Here is a 17161-nt window from a genome sequence, read left to right on the forward strand (position 1 = left end):
AATCCATCAGCCCTTTTACTTTGTGTAGAAGGACGAGCAGCATGAGGTGTTTTACCTCAGCAAATGCATCTATGTAGTATATATAGGTGTTACCCTCAATATGCATCCGGCCCGCACCAGAGCAACGTGGAAACTGCCGATAAGGTCGCCTAGGCGACTACGACGCAACCACAACACACAACACCCACTGGTGGTAACAGTGCGTATAGGACGCAGGTGGCCGTTAAACCGAGCCTCAACGCAAGCGGCAATATGTGTTGACCGGGGCGCAGTCAAAGGAGTGCACGAAACAAAACACATTTGTTTGTAATTTGCAATTGAGCATATTTCCTAGATAATTAGCTGAATGAAACTCGGAAATATTAGAGATTTATTCTAGTGGACAAACATGGGCTGTCTGTTTCCCTCCCATAGAAGCCCATGCATCAAGCGCAGATGGGAATTCCACAATATTTGCAACTTCACTGTGAACTACGTAATTAAGAACAGTAGATGAAATTCAGCGTAACGTTAGAGTCGTCTTAGCAGCTAATTGCCACGTAATTTGTTTTGGGATAGTTTCAATAAAAAAGGAGTTATAGCCGTTTTCTGTAACCATATTCCTTCCATACGTGGGCATGGATACACAGCAGACAGGAATTCCATAATATTTACAACTTCACTGTGAACTAATTATGACAAGTAAATGAAACTAGGCACAATGATAGAGTTGTCTTAGCAACCAATTTCAGTATGATTTCTTCCAAGATGCCTAAGTTAGATTGAGAGCTACAGAGCATTCGTGAGAAATGAGATGAAAATTTTTTCATGCCAACACGAGACATAGACGGATGGACATCAACCACCGCCGTAGGGCAGCTATACAGCTGCACTGTAAACACAATCAATAGTACCAAGCAATATCCACTGCTGAATGCTATGTCCGTGTGAACTTGGAGAGTTAGCGCTGTTGTGTGTCCCTTTCTGACATCCTGTTATATGGCACTGTTTCTACTAAAGTCACAAACCAACCAGCCTAAATGTGTATGCTTCTGAAAATTGAGAGCTAATGATTGTTGTTAAGGTGGAAAAGTGTAGCTCCTTGAGCAATGCAGCATGCTCTATATAACTTTGTTTTATATGTCCACATTAAATACTGAGAGCTTGTATGAAAACTATGCCATATATTATTTAGTTTCCAACTTTTGTAGTCCACTCATCTCTGCAACGTGTTTCTTACTGCTATAATAGCATTATAAAAAAAGAATACTAACCATTAAATCAAACTGTCACAACCATTCCTCACCAAGAAGGCCATCTCACATACCGTGTATTCTCGGGTGAGGGCCAAACTTTTTTCCATAAATTTGTACCTGAACTGCTTGGGTGTGGCCCATACATGGATAAAAATGTAAATAAATTGGCATCTTTCTTGAAAAACTACATAGCACAAAAACAGCGGAACATTACAAGGACGAAGAAAGGATGGACACACACGAGCACTGACTCACAAATAAATTTTTATTAGAAACATCAATATATACATATCTTACACTTATCAAAACCAACAAGCAATGAAAGAAAAGTAATTGCACCCCCTAGCAACGCATGCTCGGAACGACACTTGTTAAGATCATGTGCACATACCGTTTGAATGACTACCACTTATCAAGAAATACTATTTCTTGTTCAGTTAAAGAGAATGACAGATGACTGATGCATGCATCTTTGGTATTTTGAATATGATATGATTCGATTATATGGCGAGTTACACTGTCCTCATGTACTCATAACACAATTTTTTATTCTATTTGCAAATTTTACTACCGTGTCGTGCCAACTAGCCTTGTTCATCATCCCCCGAGTCCGAGATCCAAGTCACTGACATATACGCACAAGCACAGACACGCAATGCATACGCACCTGTAGTAGGTGCCGAGGAAATTGAGCGGTGTGTACAGCTGCATGATGTAGGTGAGGAAGAGCACATAGTCGCCCACCTTGAGGCCTGACTCGTGTCCTGCAACCATGTGCGCGCACAGCAGCGCACCCCCTGCTACGCCGACCGCAATGACAACCGTCTGGCATGAGTTGAGGAGATTCAGGGACGCATTGCTGCGCCACTCCGCAACCTGCATTGGGTAAGTAAACTTAGCACTTGCGAGAAAGAACATGCCTTGCATCGCCACGAACACTTGCGGGTAAAAAACTGAAGTAACAAAAAATGAAATTGATTACGAGCCTTAACGCCCAAAAGCAACATGGGGGCGCTATGAGAGACATTGCAGCAGAGAGCACCACATTGCTTTTCACTAGAGGTGTGCAAATACTGAAGAGTAGTGATTTAGAGTCGAATTTTCAATCAAATCAAGAAAAAAAGCTGACTATCAAATCGAGTACCAAATTTTAGGAAATTTAACGCAAACTTACCCGCTCCTAAATTTTATGTAAAAGACAGCGCTGCACATGCTCAGGAGGCTAGTCACATTATTTACCGTATTTATTCGAATCTAGGCCGATAGCTTTTTCCAAATAATCATATACAAAACTCTAGGGTCAGCTTAGATTCAAGGAATTTAAGAAACGCGCCAGTTTGCGACTGAAGACGATAAATATGGTCCATAGCTAGCGCCATCAAGAAAAAGTCACTATCGCAGCCACTACTAACCGGGCCAGTAGCCAACTGAAGTATACTAGCCAAGTCGTCCCTTTGACCTGTGTAGTATCAGAGTTGGTTCTATGGTATCGGCGTGTGGTGTGGCATTACCGTAATGGCACACTATAGTGCCGCTTTCAAACAAAAAGTTGTACTAGCCACAGAAGCATAGTAAGCCAGGCGGGACTTCAGCATCAATGAGAAAAACATCTTTCGTTGGAAGCGGCAACGGGAGACGCTTTTGTGTGTGCTGCAACGAGGAGACGACAGCGATAAGGAAGGTAAGTGCGTAATAACAGAGAGGAGCTGTTCACCGAGATCACACTGAGTTTTGACGTGTGCGATACCGCACCGTCTGCGCATGCATGACGGCGTGGCCACGAGCTTGCGTGCATCCGCAAGTGTACGTGTGGCCTGGGCTATAGGGACGATGCTAACAACGGTGACGATGTAGAGTGAGCTCAACATGTTCATATTAAATAAATGTTTTTATCATTTTGTGAACATTGTCCTCACTTTTTTTGTTCGGCCTACATTCAAGGTAAGTTTTTTTAATTTTTTCTGGCTTCGGACATTCGGGGGTCGGTTTAGAATCAGAGTCGGCCTAGATTCGAGTAAATACGGTAACAAGAATCTTGCTAGCTATCAGGAACTTGGGTAACTATGAATCAAGATGTATAGTATGTTCTACTCTTATTAAAGGGAAGACCAAATTAGTTATGCCATTGACAGTTATGACATTTTCCCCGCGCAATACCCGACTGCTCTTTGCAAATTATGTCAGGCAACTAGAGCGACGCTGTCACACATGTTGTGGGAGTGTCGGGTTACATCAGCTACAATGGCAGTAGCTCCGGAGGCTCTTGCGTCGAAGTGGGCCGCCGCTCTGCGCAGCTCCAACCTCAAGACACAAGAGTGGGCTGTCCAGCAAGCCCGAGAGGCGGTGACGAGGCAAGGCCTCGAAGTCCCCTCACGGGAGACCTGAGCCCGGGTCGTCAAATTTGCCGGATTCAGAATAAAGTTGTTTCCATCCATCCATCCATTATGCCAGCACTGATAACAACCCACTTCGTATACAAAGGTCTGGAAAATATGTTTTAACAGTAGAATGTCTGTCAAATTAAGTGCTCTTTGCCCTCTGAAGCTGAAGAAATAGTGAAGTTGTCCTAAATACCAATGGGGTTTTCATTTTAATAGTGGGCCATACTGTGCTTAATGGCAATCTGCTATTTCTTAGAAAGTATTGCTTTCCAGTTTACATCCAGAAATGAGGAGGGTTTTTCTATCGTTATGGTAGGTGGTTTCTGTGGGCTATTGTCAGCTCACTAAGGCCAATATGCACAATCGACAAAAGCAGGGAATGCTCATAAAGTCACTCAGGACCACTACCCCTGTTTCCTCGTTCACATAGAGTTGATCATTTCAATTGGTGTGGTCCACCTGGTTGACCTTTGTACCGATAAATATAGCGTGCCATGGGAAAGCTGCATGTATCAAGGCATCGACCACGGCCAAGTAGTTCGCTGAAGATATTGATATTTAAAAAATCAAATATTCGAGAAATAGAATATGAGATATTCAATTTGTGAGTCAAATTGTTCAAATGTTCACTATTCGGTTCAAAATAGAATATTTGAGATATGCACACCCCTAATTTTCACCGTCTGGTGTTCTTGTGTGTGTATAATCAGTACATGAGCATTTCTATACATGGCCACCTTGGCCAGCAATGGCAAGCAAAACAAGAAGAGAATTTTTTTACAAAATTCCATCCATTTAGAAGACTTGAGGTAATTGTTAATGAAGTATCATAAGAAAGTGTGTTATTACAAATGTGGAGCCGTATTAAGAGCATGCCATACTTTCTGCCTTGAGCTGCCTTTGAAATACTACAACAGGTTCATTTTTATTTATTTCAAGATACCTTACAGGCCCCATGAGGAGCATTAAGTAAGCAGAGCATCACAGTAAGAAAGTTGTACACAAAAATAACGCACAGATGAGTAGAAATAATCGCTGTAAAACAGGATTATAAATGCAGAGCTGCAGTAGCAAACAAACATCATATAAATTTCATCATGCACATTGCATGCACACACAATTAAACATTGTGTAAAAAAGTGTAGTTTAAAGCATGAAAAACAGAAAAAAGAAACAATACTAACAATGCTGAGATATACAGAAATTACATTTAGGGGCAGCGCACAAAACGTCTGAAAGATTTTATTACTCACACTGCTAGTGCACATGATAAAAAAGTGTAGTTTAAGGCATGAAAGAGGAACAAAAAACCTGCGTGATGTTACACAGGTATACAGAACATGGCATAAAGTACAAGACTTATTATGACAGAAACTGCATCTCCAGGAATTGCCTAAATTTATCTCTATCTGTTTGCGCGAAAGTGCTCTCAGGAAGAGAATTCCAGTCATACCAAATGCTCCACCAAATGGCAAACGATCCTTCTTTTTTTTATCATCATGAATTTGGCTGAAAAAAAATAGTATGCATTGGCAGCTGCACAAAACCACTCTTTCCACATTATTTTATCCATAAACATACTGTATTTCCTCATCAAATGCTGAGGCTTACATTTTCAGTAAGAAGGTCTAGGATGCATCTTGAGAAATCTTAATTTATATATAGTCAAACCTTTCATAATGAAATTCTCAATATTATGACTTATTTAACTTTTCATAACTTAGTGTCCATAGAACATCCATGCATATTGAACGTCAATATAACAAAGTATGTTTGTATGACTTCAACATAATGAAATTTCACTCCGCCACAAAGAAATACCGAGGCAATAAGTTGGAGCTGCCACAGATGCAGATGGTCAAGTGGTTGAATTTAATGTGGCTACTTGTGAATGCCTCTCAAATCATGCACCGTGTGACAAGGTGCGGCTGTTAAAGGGACACTAAAGCGAAACAACAAATAAGTTTAGACTAACAAAGCGTTGTTTGAGAACACTGCAGGCAGTCATTTCAAAATGATAGTTTGATTATTAGATGAGAAAACGAAGGTCGAAGTATCAGTATTTGACTTTCGCGCCGAAACCCCGACGCTGGTATGTCACAGTGACGTCAGGGATCCCAAAGTATGTTTTCGCATTTGGGCCGCGTTGGCTGAGTAAAAGTTCCCGAAACTTGCCGTGCTTAATATTTGGTTCCTTTAGAACACAATGTAGTCAATCTGTACCACAGTATAATTAGGTAGGCCCTAGAAGATGCATCAAAATCTATGAAGTCACAGCGACCAGGTGCGAGAACTTCAAGGAGGCGTCGCCACCCGTCTTTCATTCTTGCGCTTTTTCTGGCTTACCAAGTGTCTTATCCTAGTAAGAGAGGAGTTTTTGGTGTCCTAGAGAGGTAATTTACTGATGCAGAAGAAATCATTTTTCTCTTTAGTGTCCCTTTAAGCATAGCAGCAAGACCCTCTCACCATAATATTCTTTATGAAGTCCAATCATACGTCATACGTCCAATACGTCTCATCAGACGGGTCGCCAACCGCAAGGCCGGGATGAAGGAGGAAAGCTTGATTCGGCTTGTGCACTCCTTCGTAATCAGCCACGTCACCTACGTTGCAGCCTTCCACAACTGGATGCAATGTGAAAGGAATAAAATCGACGCCCTGATACGCCGAGCTTACAAGGCGGCGCTCGGACTATTCGAGTGTACGAGCACCAACAAGCTCCTGAGCCTGGGGGTACACAATACCCTCGACGAAATTGCGGAAGCGCAACGGACCGCCCAGCTGGAGCGGCTCTCTATGACCGAAGCCGGCAGGCGCATACTTCAATACTTGGGCTTCATGCCCGGAGCGAAAGCGGCGAGTAGCGACGTTTCTGTCCCGGACGGAACCCGGCGCCGGATTCGGGTGGACCTCATCCCGAGAAACATGAACCCGGAGTACAACAAGGAGAGAAGAGCAGCGAGGGCCAAGGCCCTCATCGACTTTCACGCCAAGGACGAGCACACAAGGTTCGTGGATGCGGCAGAATACCAGGGAGACTGCACAGCGTTCGTAGCTACCGTCATCGAGGCGTCATCCGGCGCGACGAGGGCAGCGGCGAGCTTACGGGTCCGAAGGGGCGTGTCAGGCGGAGGAGGTGGCCATTGCCCTGGCCATTGCCAACCCCGGGTGCCAGACGGTGTTGTGCGATTCCCGAAGTGCAGTGCGGAATTATGCAAAGAGCAAAGTGTGTGGTGAGGCTGTGCGCGTTCTGTGCTCGGCTGACCTGCAACAACAGAATCGGTGTGTTAGAATCAAGTGGTTCCCGGCGCACGCGGGCAACGATGCGTCCGAGAAGCACGATAACCACAACGAGACGGCACACGCAGTGGCGCGAGCGCTAACCAACCGCGCCGCTGCAACCGACCGTCCAACGTGGTGTAGTGCCAAGGACCGCATGACGACGTTCAACGAACTTACCCAGTTCCACCGCCTGGCTCGAAGGACTTTTCCACCCCCGCACCCGGGGCTGAGCCGAGCGGAGGCGGTGCTGTTCAGACAATTGCAAACTGGTTCTTTACCCACCCCAGTATTAATGACTCATCTATACCCTAAATTATATGTGAGTGATGTGTGCCGCGTGTGCCAGCGGGAGAGGGCCACCCTGACGCACATCCTATGGGATTGCACCAAGTTCCCCAATGAGGCTTCGACAAGTACAACGATTCCTCCGCGACTCGCGGCTGCGGCGGAATGCTACGACCACGAAAGCCAAACCTGGGCCGTGCAGCAGGTCTCGGCGGCTCTTGAAAGACAAAGGCCAAGCGAAACCGACGGAACGTTGCCCCACAGGGCGACCAACCGCGGGAGTAACACGCGCTGGAGTTGAGTAGAGACCACCCGCTGAGAACACGTCAGGGCCCGCGTCACGGCGCCATTTAGTCATGGTGTCGTTCTGCAGGCGACTACATGAAGTTGTCTCTCTCTATGAAGTCCAAATGCGATACGATCCCATCGCATCCTGTGCATTGTATGCCATAGATGCGATGTAAAGCATGTGAGGATGAGTCGAGAAGGATGATGGCTTGATGTGCATCGTCCTCTTGCACAAGCAAGAGGAGAAGGAGGGGGAGGCACACGCCGTAACATGGTCAAACATGTGCAAGGGGGACGGCAGTAGGTGAGCACGTGTCTCATCCTCTAGCCTGGCCATGGCTGAGCACATAGATGGCCAGCACATTATATCTTGGAGGTAACCTGTGATGGGTGCAAAGCCTGGGAAAACTGAAATGTTTTCATCTGCGTTGTCTTCCTGTGTATTTAGTGCTGGCGGTTGCGTAATCTCAACTTTTGGAGATGCATTGAAGCGAGAGGCGGACAAACTATTCGCCTCTCTCTGCCTGCACCTTTCATGATAGTGTCGTCCCTGCAGCCAAGACTATCAGCCACGGAGGCGAAGTGGATGCGAAAGCAGCGCAGGCTTCGCTTTGTCCTGTCAACGTGAAGGTATCGTCGACATAGCACGAAACTGTATCTTTGGTTGGCGAATAACAAATTCAACAAAATGAAAATGAATTCTTTTTTCTCATCTAAATTAACTTTTTCCGACTGCCCGACAATTTGGAAAATTTTACAGCCCCTTCCCTGTAAGAAACCTCCTATGATATAACTGTACTTATATGCATAAAAAGTCGAATTTCAACAAAACAAAATTTTGATACTGACACGTGTACTTACTTATCTTTTTCTTGGGGACTACATTACACCTGCTGTTCACATTATCAGTGATTGCTCAGCGCAAGAGGCACCTGCATGATTTGGAACTTACGCAAATGTTATCATTGATTGTACCAGTTGTGTATGTTCTCACCGAACCTTTCATAATCAAATTGTATACACAACACGAATTGTGTAGTATTTTTGGATGGCATACGGGCACCAGTGATTACCCTAGAACCTTCGAAGAGTCATGTATAAAAGGTGACGTGCTTGCCCCACAGATCAGATTTTCACCGACCGCCAACTGTGCTCGCCGCTATCGTGCTTGACTGTTGCTTGTTTTTCCTGGGCAAGGGTTTGTCCAATAAAGAGTTACATTCGTGATTCACAGTTTTCGCTACCGTGTTCTTCACCGTGACTACAGTGTGACAGCATAACGAAGCTGTGGGAGGCGGTGCAAAAAGATAGCCGCCGTAACCACAGTTTATTTACGCCGGCCAGCCACAGTGCCGCAAGATCTCGGGAGCGGCCAACACGAAGGCTGCTCAGGTCGAGCGCACTAGCGTTTTCTATTCTCACGCTACCTGCACCTGAGCCCTCTTCTTCTTCGTTGGATTTGGAGGCGATAGCCAAGCCACTACAGGGCCCCCCCACCCCTAGTGCAAAGCGCGATCGAAATAAAGTCCAATGGTAAAGTCCAGGTAAAGTATGCAGATGGTGTTGTCATTGGCAGCGTTGGGTTTACACAGACCGGCAGAGATGTACCAGGCAGCACTGGCAGCATAGGTTATGATCGAGGCGCATCCACAGTGATGCCATAGTGCAAAATCGCGACCTGCCACAGGTTCTCAGAGATGCCCGGGCTTGTAGAAGTCAAAGCTCCAAAGGTAGACTGCCTGGCAGCTCAGGACTTGCGTGGAGATGGCGAAAGTGTTGGGCACTCACGATGTAGACGTACAACTGATACTCAAGCTGCAGGCCATGCATCCGTGGAAGGTGTGAGCACAGAACATGGGAAGGCTCACCTGTTGCTGCTCACAGTGAAATCTCGAATGCTGATAGCATTAGGACTGCGGTGGTCGCTGAATGGATTGCGAAGGTTGTACTTGTGGCGTCACCGTGTGAGAGTGAAATTTTCACCCAGTGGAGCTAGTGGGGAAGCCTGTGTATCGGTGATGAGTGAGGCGCACCTGAACGGAAAGCAGACAGCTTGTGGGAACGTCTAAGGAAGGAGAGCGGTGGGCCATAATATAGCCGAAAGCGCACACGCTTGACTCAGTGAATTCCTTGGAAAGAGTCGTTGCACATCTGCCTTTGAGCTGGGGAGGAGGCTCACAAATGGAATAGGTTTCATGCTGGGGCTGGTGCATGCTGACAACTGCCATCGGTGGACGCAGGCGATGTGGGACGACAGGATTTGGAATTAAGCGACGGTTCAAGTAGCGAGAGCTACTATGACTGGCACAACTGGAACCTGGAATGCAACCGGAGCCTGGAACCTTGTTGTGAAGAATTCCTTCTGTAGCTCCAGAAAAAGTTCCATGCAGCTCACAGCATCATGGAACTTCTTTAGCACATTGCAAAACAAAAGCCCTTGCGACAGCACCACAGGAACATTCAAGAGGCACACAGCTAAGGCATATCTAGGAAGGCCTTATAATGACCAGTTTTTGAGAATATATCTGTTGTCCACAAGGGCACATTAACATTTTCAAGTGAATTCAATTTGGGTGCCAGGGAGCACTGTTTGACAATGTGATGAACAGTTGGGATCTAGATTCCATAGGGCAGAGTGAGTCATTTCATTATTCGGAGCCATCACTCCTCTCCAAAATAAAAGCTAAAGTCATGCCCTTCTGAAGAGCAACATATGTAACCATTATTAAGCCACCTACACTGGTTTAAGCTTGGCAAAGAATGTTTTGATGTGCTGCAACATGGATCACTGTGTGTATTTATGTGTTTCACTGGGGTGACATTCTAAGAACGGCTTCACACATTTAAATGATAATACCCTTTTGTAACTTAATTTGTATATTGTACTTACATCAAAGCATGCAACGATATTTTTTAATGGATTTCCAAACAAGATTTACAACTGAATGACAATGCATTCATGTTCTGGTTTTGACTATTTCATAATTTAACATGCAGATAATTTGTACATATTCTTAGGGTTGGTGTAAATGCATAATTATTGCTTTATGTCATAGAAAAGATGAAATAGACACATTAACCTACCTGATACTTTTCAATGCATTCTTTGTAGCCACATACTTCATACTCTTCAGCATTGTAGTATTTCACCTGAAACCAAGGAACAGAGAAGTAACATCTTCAGCACCAGGGCATCATAGCAATGATTTACAAAAGTACTTATATGCGAAATGAAATGCAAGGGGAAAAAACAAAATGTTAATGGCTCTTTGCATAAAACTGCAACTAGAAGGACTTGCAAGCTCATACATTTTGTTTGGGCACAGAGCTGCCGACGTACATGCCCTTGTTCATCAATTGCCATGGCAGGCACAAACTGGCGAACTTGCGCTAGTAAAGTGCTGACACTATGGGCTTTACTCAAGTCTATGTGTTTGCTGTAGCCGAGTATCATGGCTCTATCTAGCATGAACTCAGTGAGTGACATTTCGCCTTAGATATTTTGGTGCACACTAGGGGGGGGGGGGTAGGGGCAGGTGCGAATATCAAAGTCCTCAAAAACAAATCAAATATGAATACTTAACTTTGAATAGTGAACAATTATATGCAGATGTCCTTATTAGCAAGCTTAACACATGGAATATTGCAATCATGCTGTCAACAGTACAAACAGATCAGTAGGCCACTTGTTTGACCTTTGGTAAGAAAAAAAAAACTGGCTAATTCACATTACCACTGGTCTTGCCAATCTGTGCATTACTATACAGCATCAAATGCCCATTAACTCATCAGTCATCTGGTCCTGTGTCAGCTGTCATTCAGCACGTTTTCTGTCGAGTGATAAGCACGGGAGCATGGGTAGTGCTACAAAAGTAATGACATATGAGAGACACAATAGCTGTGCTAGCACCCAAGAAAAATTAGGTAGTGGTGTACTGTTTGCCAGTGCTACTGCTTAGAAAAGAACTGCCTGGACACACAATGTTTTCCTTGTGTTCTGCACAGATGGCATGGCGAGCTTCTTCTACTGTCTTCATTCAGTGTTAGGCATCCAACTGACTCACTACTCACTATCTTCGAAATACAGTAAAATTCTGTCAATTCCACTCCAGTTAACTTTAGCTTCACAGGCAGCGCTCATGCATTTCTAGAGGCAAAACATTTAGTTATTGTGATCCTAAAATTGTCCTTCGCTGGATAATTTGAACTTGACCAGTCAGCATGCATGTGCCTGACCCCTCCTGTGATCCCAATAGCGAACACTTTAGTGGCAGCGTCTGTCTTGGTGGAGCTTAGGGGACAGTGAATGCGGTGAACACATATCAATCTCTCTTCGAAAAACGCCTATTTTAGGGTGGTTGGTTTGGCTTGTTGGTAATTCATGATCAAAAATAACGTACAGCACGAAGGACAAGGACAGCGATGTATGTATGTATGTATGTATGTATGTATGTATGTATGTATGTATGTATGTATGTATGTATGTATGTATGTATGTATGTATGTATGTATGTATGTATGTATGCATGTATGTATGTATGTATGTATGTATGTCGTCTATCGCTGTCCTTGTCCTTTGCGCTGTACATTATTTTTGCCTATTTTAGGCCTGCCCTAGGAAGATTTTCAAGCAATAATGATTCCTCACAATGCCCAATTATGGCATTTACCCAATTCTAAAGTGGACCTGAAGAAATTGGGTTGGAAATTAACTGCGTAGTCACTCAAATACGAAAACCACAACTTCTTTTTACAATGTTCGTATGCTTTACAGCATAACATAAACATAGTGTGACGAAGCAGACTTTAGGAAACCAACCTACATTGCGCAGCACATGTTTGACCCTTGCCCATGTTTTTTTTTTTTTGCAGAAAAATCGGGTGTGTGTAGGTCTCTACTTTGTTTAGGAGCCTCAATATCACTTCTACATTAGTTTTCTGCTTTGGACAGATAGAAAGCAGGAGCAAGTTGGAATAGGACAAATACTGCCAAATGAATTAGCGATGTGTCGTACTGTTTTTTCTGCATCTTGCTTAATTTGACCCTCCAGGTAATTCCATCAATTTCATCGGTCCTGTCAGGGTCGAATTAATGGAAGTCGACTGTATAAAATTTTCAAAAACATAATTTGAAGTGTCAAGGATAGAAGAGGCACCTCCAATTGCTTAAGGACATCATAATATTGAGATTATAACCCCAAATACAGTTGAAGGTTTAGAATACCACTTTTTAGCATTGTGCAATGCATGCAAATATTGTGGCTAACACCCACCACGGATCGCCCATCGCCCGCAGGATCTGTACAAATTGTGGATCCAGTTCAGGTGCAGTATTGTGGTAATGGATCCCTGACCGCTCCAAGCTAATATGATGCAACAAGTGCATTGTACATTGCACTGAGAAGCCAGGTGGGCACATGGCAAGCAGCTGGCATGTTTGCATTGTCAGGCTGTATAGATTAAAATCGCCTCTAGTGTATCAACCTATTGAACCTATACTTCCGGGAAAAGGACTCTTATTGCCCTTTGACTCCTTTGTGCAATCATCTCCATTGGCCTTTTGTTGTGCTCCTTTGGCTCTTTGCAAATCTGTGCCTGTTGCCATCAGCTGCTTGGCTTACCCGTCTAGCTTAGTCATCCAGCAGATGAGCGTACCTTAAGCACTAAATTACGCCATGAAAGGATTGTGCTAAGCTGCACAGATTGGGGAAGACATTTGCAGGTTAAATAAAAACGGATGCAAAGAATCACATCTGCTCCTGCACCAGCAGCAATGTATTCGATTTGTTTCAAATATTCGTATTATGTAGAATGTGAAAAAAAAATATTGAATACTTGGTTTCCAAATCAAATATGAATATTAAAGATATGATACTCGACTAGTATTCAAATTACAGAATATTTGCACATCCTATAGTGCACCTTCGTGCCTTTTCGTTTGTATGATTATGCATATAACGCGAAAAAGGCACAAACCAGTGTAAACACTGACTTGCGATTGCAAGTGATATGCACTGAGCCAACATCTCTGAGACAGATACGACGCAGAAGAGGCTTCAGACAAGACGCTTCATCAACCAGTGCTGTCGCAAGTAAATGTTAATCCTGGTGCTCATTGAAAATGCCAACATCTTCATAAAGTTTAGTGTTACTCTGAAATAAGCACTACCGCATATACTCGCATAATGAACGCACTTTTCTTTTTCAGAAAAAGCGAAGCAAAGTTGGGGTGCGTTTATTATGCAGGGTAAATTTTATGGTAACTTTTTCGAAACAGCAAAATATGCAAAGTAAGATGGTAATGATTTGAATAATGCATTGGATAAAGTGTCTTTGCAGTAAAAGTGCATGTAGACTATTTGCAAACCCCAACAGCATTTTTATTGCACTTCACTCTGCACTGGAACTGCCAGACCTGTCGTCCAGGTCGCTGGTCACTTCATCCCCGTTGTGGATTCACAACAGCTCATCCTCGCAGCTGCTTCGGGCTGTTTGCTGTTATCGCAAGCATCACGTTGAACTGCTGCTTTTCACCATCCATTGTTTTGACAACTACACTGTGTGCATTTCTTTCCTCGACCGTCCTGTTCATCGGCATGTCAAAGTTTATCGGTGTCTGATGAGCCTTTCTATTTTGTAAACAGATAAACTCCATATCTCGCAGCAGGCCTGTAACTCAACTTGTGGCCCATTGCATACAGCAAAACGAAAGACAGGCAAAAAAGCAGGCAGCATGCATGCGAAATTGATCTATGCCCTACTATACTAGGTTCACTATGCCGACCAAGTGCTGGCCACCCCTTCTTCACTTGGACTCTCCCATGTGCTGCGCCTGGCCCCACGCTGTGCTTGTGCTCTCTGCTATTATGTCGAGCAAGTCCGTAGATTGAGTAAAAACATGCAGACAGCTAGTTGCGTTTCTTTTTCTCTCTAAAGTCTGTGAGATGCCTTTGTGCCAGCACTGCTGGCAAGGTTGTGGTAACAACAGGCTGAGCGTTATCGTGGTCGCTCTTTCTGTCAGGTCCGAAGCTACCCTGTGTTATCACGGTAGCTTGTGACCTGACAGAAAGAGTGACCATGATAACACTCAGCCTGTTCTTTCCGCATGCTCACCACCAGTTTTCTCTTGTGACGCCTCTGCTGGTGTGCTGGTATGGCATGTTTGCAGCTAGCATGGACGTGCAGCCTACAGAAATTAGCTGCAGAATTTCGTTTACATGATCTTGGCGTTTCTCACATGGCATCATTATTCAGTATTTCCAACACAGCGACGGACACTGAGATTAATTGTGCTTGCTTTAAACACATGTACAAGAGTCAGGCATTGTAGTCTCTCCAAGAAACTAAGAAACTACAGTGTGGCCGTTTGATCGTGAAACTGCACAGGAGCAAAGTTGGGGGTGCGATTATAAGGCGGGGGAAAACAAAACACAAAATTTTCTTGAGCCTGTGGGGGCGTGTTTATTATGAGAGTGCATTCATTATGCAAGTATATACAGTGTGGGATAGTGCAGATTAACACAGGAGAAAGAACAACTTTTCTCAAGCCAAGTTTCTTGGCAACAACGTTTTGTGTTGCTTTAATGCAATTTCAAACTAAAAAAGAGATTTCTCTCTGTTACATATCTATCCTAATTTACTGCATAAAGGGGGGAGGAGGAAATAAAATTTATTAGTCCCAAAGAAACTAAGATGCCATTCTAGGTCTCTCTCGTAGGCTCAATCTTCATGAGCTAAACCAGAACAAGCCACCATACATTTTTAGCATCTGTGGAGGAGAGATACATTCCTGCCAGCTGCCAAGACACTTGTTTGATGGTAACATTGAAAATGTTGCATTTTTGGAAGAGGGAGTGGTATGGCACTCCCACAAGGTGTGGTTATTTGAGGAATGGGCTCTGCAATGCTTAGAAGTTGGGGAGCATGGGTACCTGTTAATATATACTATGTACACAAGCTTTTCTTGCCCTGATATGGTCCAGATGCTTTTCAGGTATGCGTTGCACAAGAAAAGACATGAATGCACAGAAGTAGATAATTGTTCCACACTATTCCACCAGCTGTTCTCGCTGCTTTTCAAACACTGAAACTTACTAATGTGCTGAAAGCTGTCAACCCAATGGAAGTAGTACACGTGTGCCGAGACCATTGTAGGTGATGGCATATTAGTAGTCACAGCTATAAAAACTGAATGAGGCAGTTTCATCAAAACTGGGCTATGCACCAAACTTGCAAGGACGCCAGCTTTTTGTTCCACCAAGATACCAATACTATATGGTAATATTCCATAAAATGTCCGTTTTATTTCCTGGGATGCAGCCTTTTCTCTTCTTCCTTTCTTTCTTTTTCTTTTTGAGCAGGCTTCAGTATCTCAGATAAGGCAGGTGAGACAGTTGAGAATGGCTGGCATCGCATGATTGGCCTAGTGTTCAATGGTAACCACTTTAGGCTACAGCCTTCGTTATTACACGTGTTTGTCACATGTATTTTTATGCCATATTGGTACTCTGAGGTCCCACAGGTACCAACAAAGCTGTATGGTATATATTCTCATACTCTCTTACGATTCAAGCCTACAGGAGTAAAAGGTAATGACGGAACTGTCACAGTCGATCACAGGATCTTTAGACACCTTCATGAGAGCTGGGTGTAAACCTTCCAGACGTAATTTTCTTGACAACTGCAGACCTGCAGCAGGGCATACCGTGGAAATCACAAAAGCAACTCGCCTGCGGGCTCTGTAACTTCGCTCTTGTACTGTGTGCACTTACCGTTTCAAAATTGAGAAGTGCGTCAACTCCTCTGGCCTGGGCTGCATTGTCGAGCTGATTCATCTCCCGCCGAAACTTGGTTCTCCACTCAGTAATGCCAATGGTCGCCGCTGCAAGGATCATGAAAGGTAAAACATAGGCAATCTTAGACTCTTTCAACGTATTCTCTGCTCACACAACCAGTCTATGAATAAAAACTCTAGTGTGATATCCAGTTAATTTCTCCTAAAGTGAACAAAATGTCAATACTTTTCATCGCCACCTAACATTTATTTCAACTAAGCAGGGCAGAACATTGTTGATACAATCCTGTCACATATGATTTTCTGGTGCCAACGTTCACAATTGAGAACACAAAAAATGAGTAACTGCAGCTACACTTCACTTTTCCCCCGATTCATACATTCCCGGAAAAAACAATCTTTTGGCACCAACGTACAGTAGATCGCCAAACTGTGATCGTATGATATGTTTTAGGGCTACTAGATTCCATTTGAACAAGGAAAGGCTTGAGGTGCATGATTGAGAACAGTAATCTGCCCGTTGCTGCAGCTTTTCCACAATACTCACCTGCCGATCTCATGTGAGAATGCTAACTGCCAATTTATTTGAACTGACATTGGTGGTCCTGTCAAAATTATGTGTATTTCAAGCTGTGAAAACTGCCCAATAACTCATACATTAATCGTTTGCTACAGTTAATTTAAACATACCACACATCGACCATGCTGTGAATGGAGCTTCTTGATACAGTCTCAGTATGCTTAAGCTATTGAAATGTTCAGGGTGGGTCTTTTTTTTTTTTTGCCTCTGTCTCAAGGAGTGCACTTCTAAAGCACTAAATGCATTCAGCACAGTGTAAAGGTGTGAATGTGTCCTGGCAACTATACATCGGAAACAGGCCTTGCCGGGCGAAGGC

At 43.9% G+C, this 17161-nt stretch overlaps 1 protein-coding gene and 1 long non-coding RNA gene across 4 annotated transcripts in view; one reads left to right on the forward strand and one right to left on the reverse strand.

Annotated features, from left to right (window-relative positions):
• Positions 1–17161, forward strand: part of LOC135905611 (uncharacterized) — a 135572-nt gene that overhangs the window by 65383 nt on the left and 53028 nt on the right. For all 3 annotated transcript variants that reach the window (XR_010565429.1, XR_010565427.1, XR_010565428.1), the window contains one exon: positions 2022–2120. This is a non-coding gene — a long non-coding RNA (uncharacterized lncRNA). The remainder of the gene's footprint in view (positions 1–2021; positions 2121–17161) is intronic.
• Hmt-1 (ABC transporter ATP-binding protein/permease Hmt-1) overlaps positions 1–17161 on the reverse strand; it is a 134940-nt gene that overhangs the window by 59107 nt on the left and 58672 nt on the right. Inside the window, exons 10-12 of the mRNA XM_065436557.2 lie at positions 16243–16352; positions 10556–10621; positions 1903–2111 (exon numbers count right to left, since the gene is read on the reverse strand). Coding sequence (XP_065292629.1) covers positions 1903–2111; positions 10556–10621; positions 16243–16352 — 385 coding nt within the window. The remainder of the gene's footprint in view (positions 1–1902; positions 2112–10555; positions 10622–16242; positions 16353–17161) is intronic.

This window comes from Dermacentor albipictus, chromosome 1, assembly GCF_038994185.2.
Source record: "Dermacentor albipictus isolate Rhodes 1998 colony chromosome 1, USDA_Dalb.pri_finalv2, whole genome shotgun sequence".
NCBI classification, from domain to species: Eukaryota; Metazoa; Arthropoda; class Arachnida; order Ixodida; family Ixodidae; genus Dermacentor; species Dermacentor albipictus.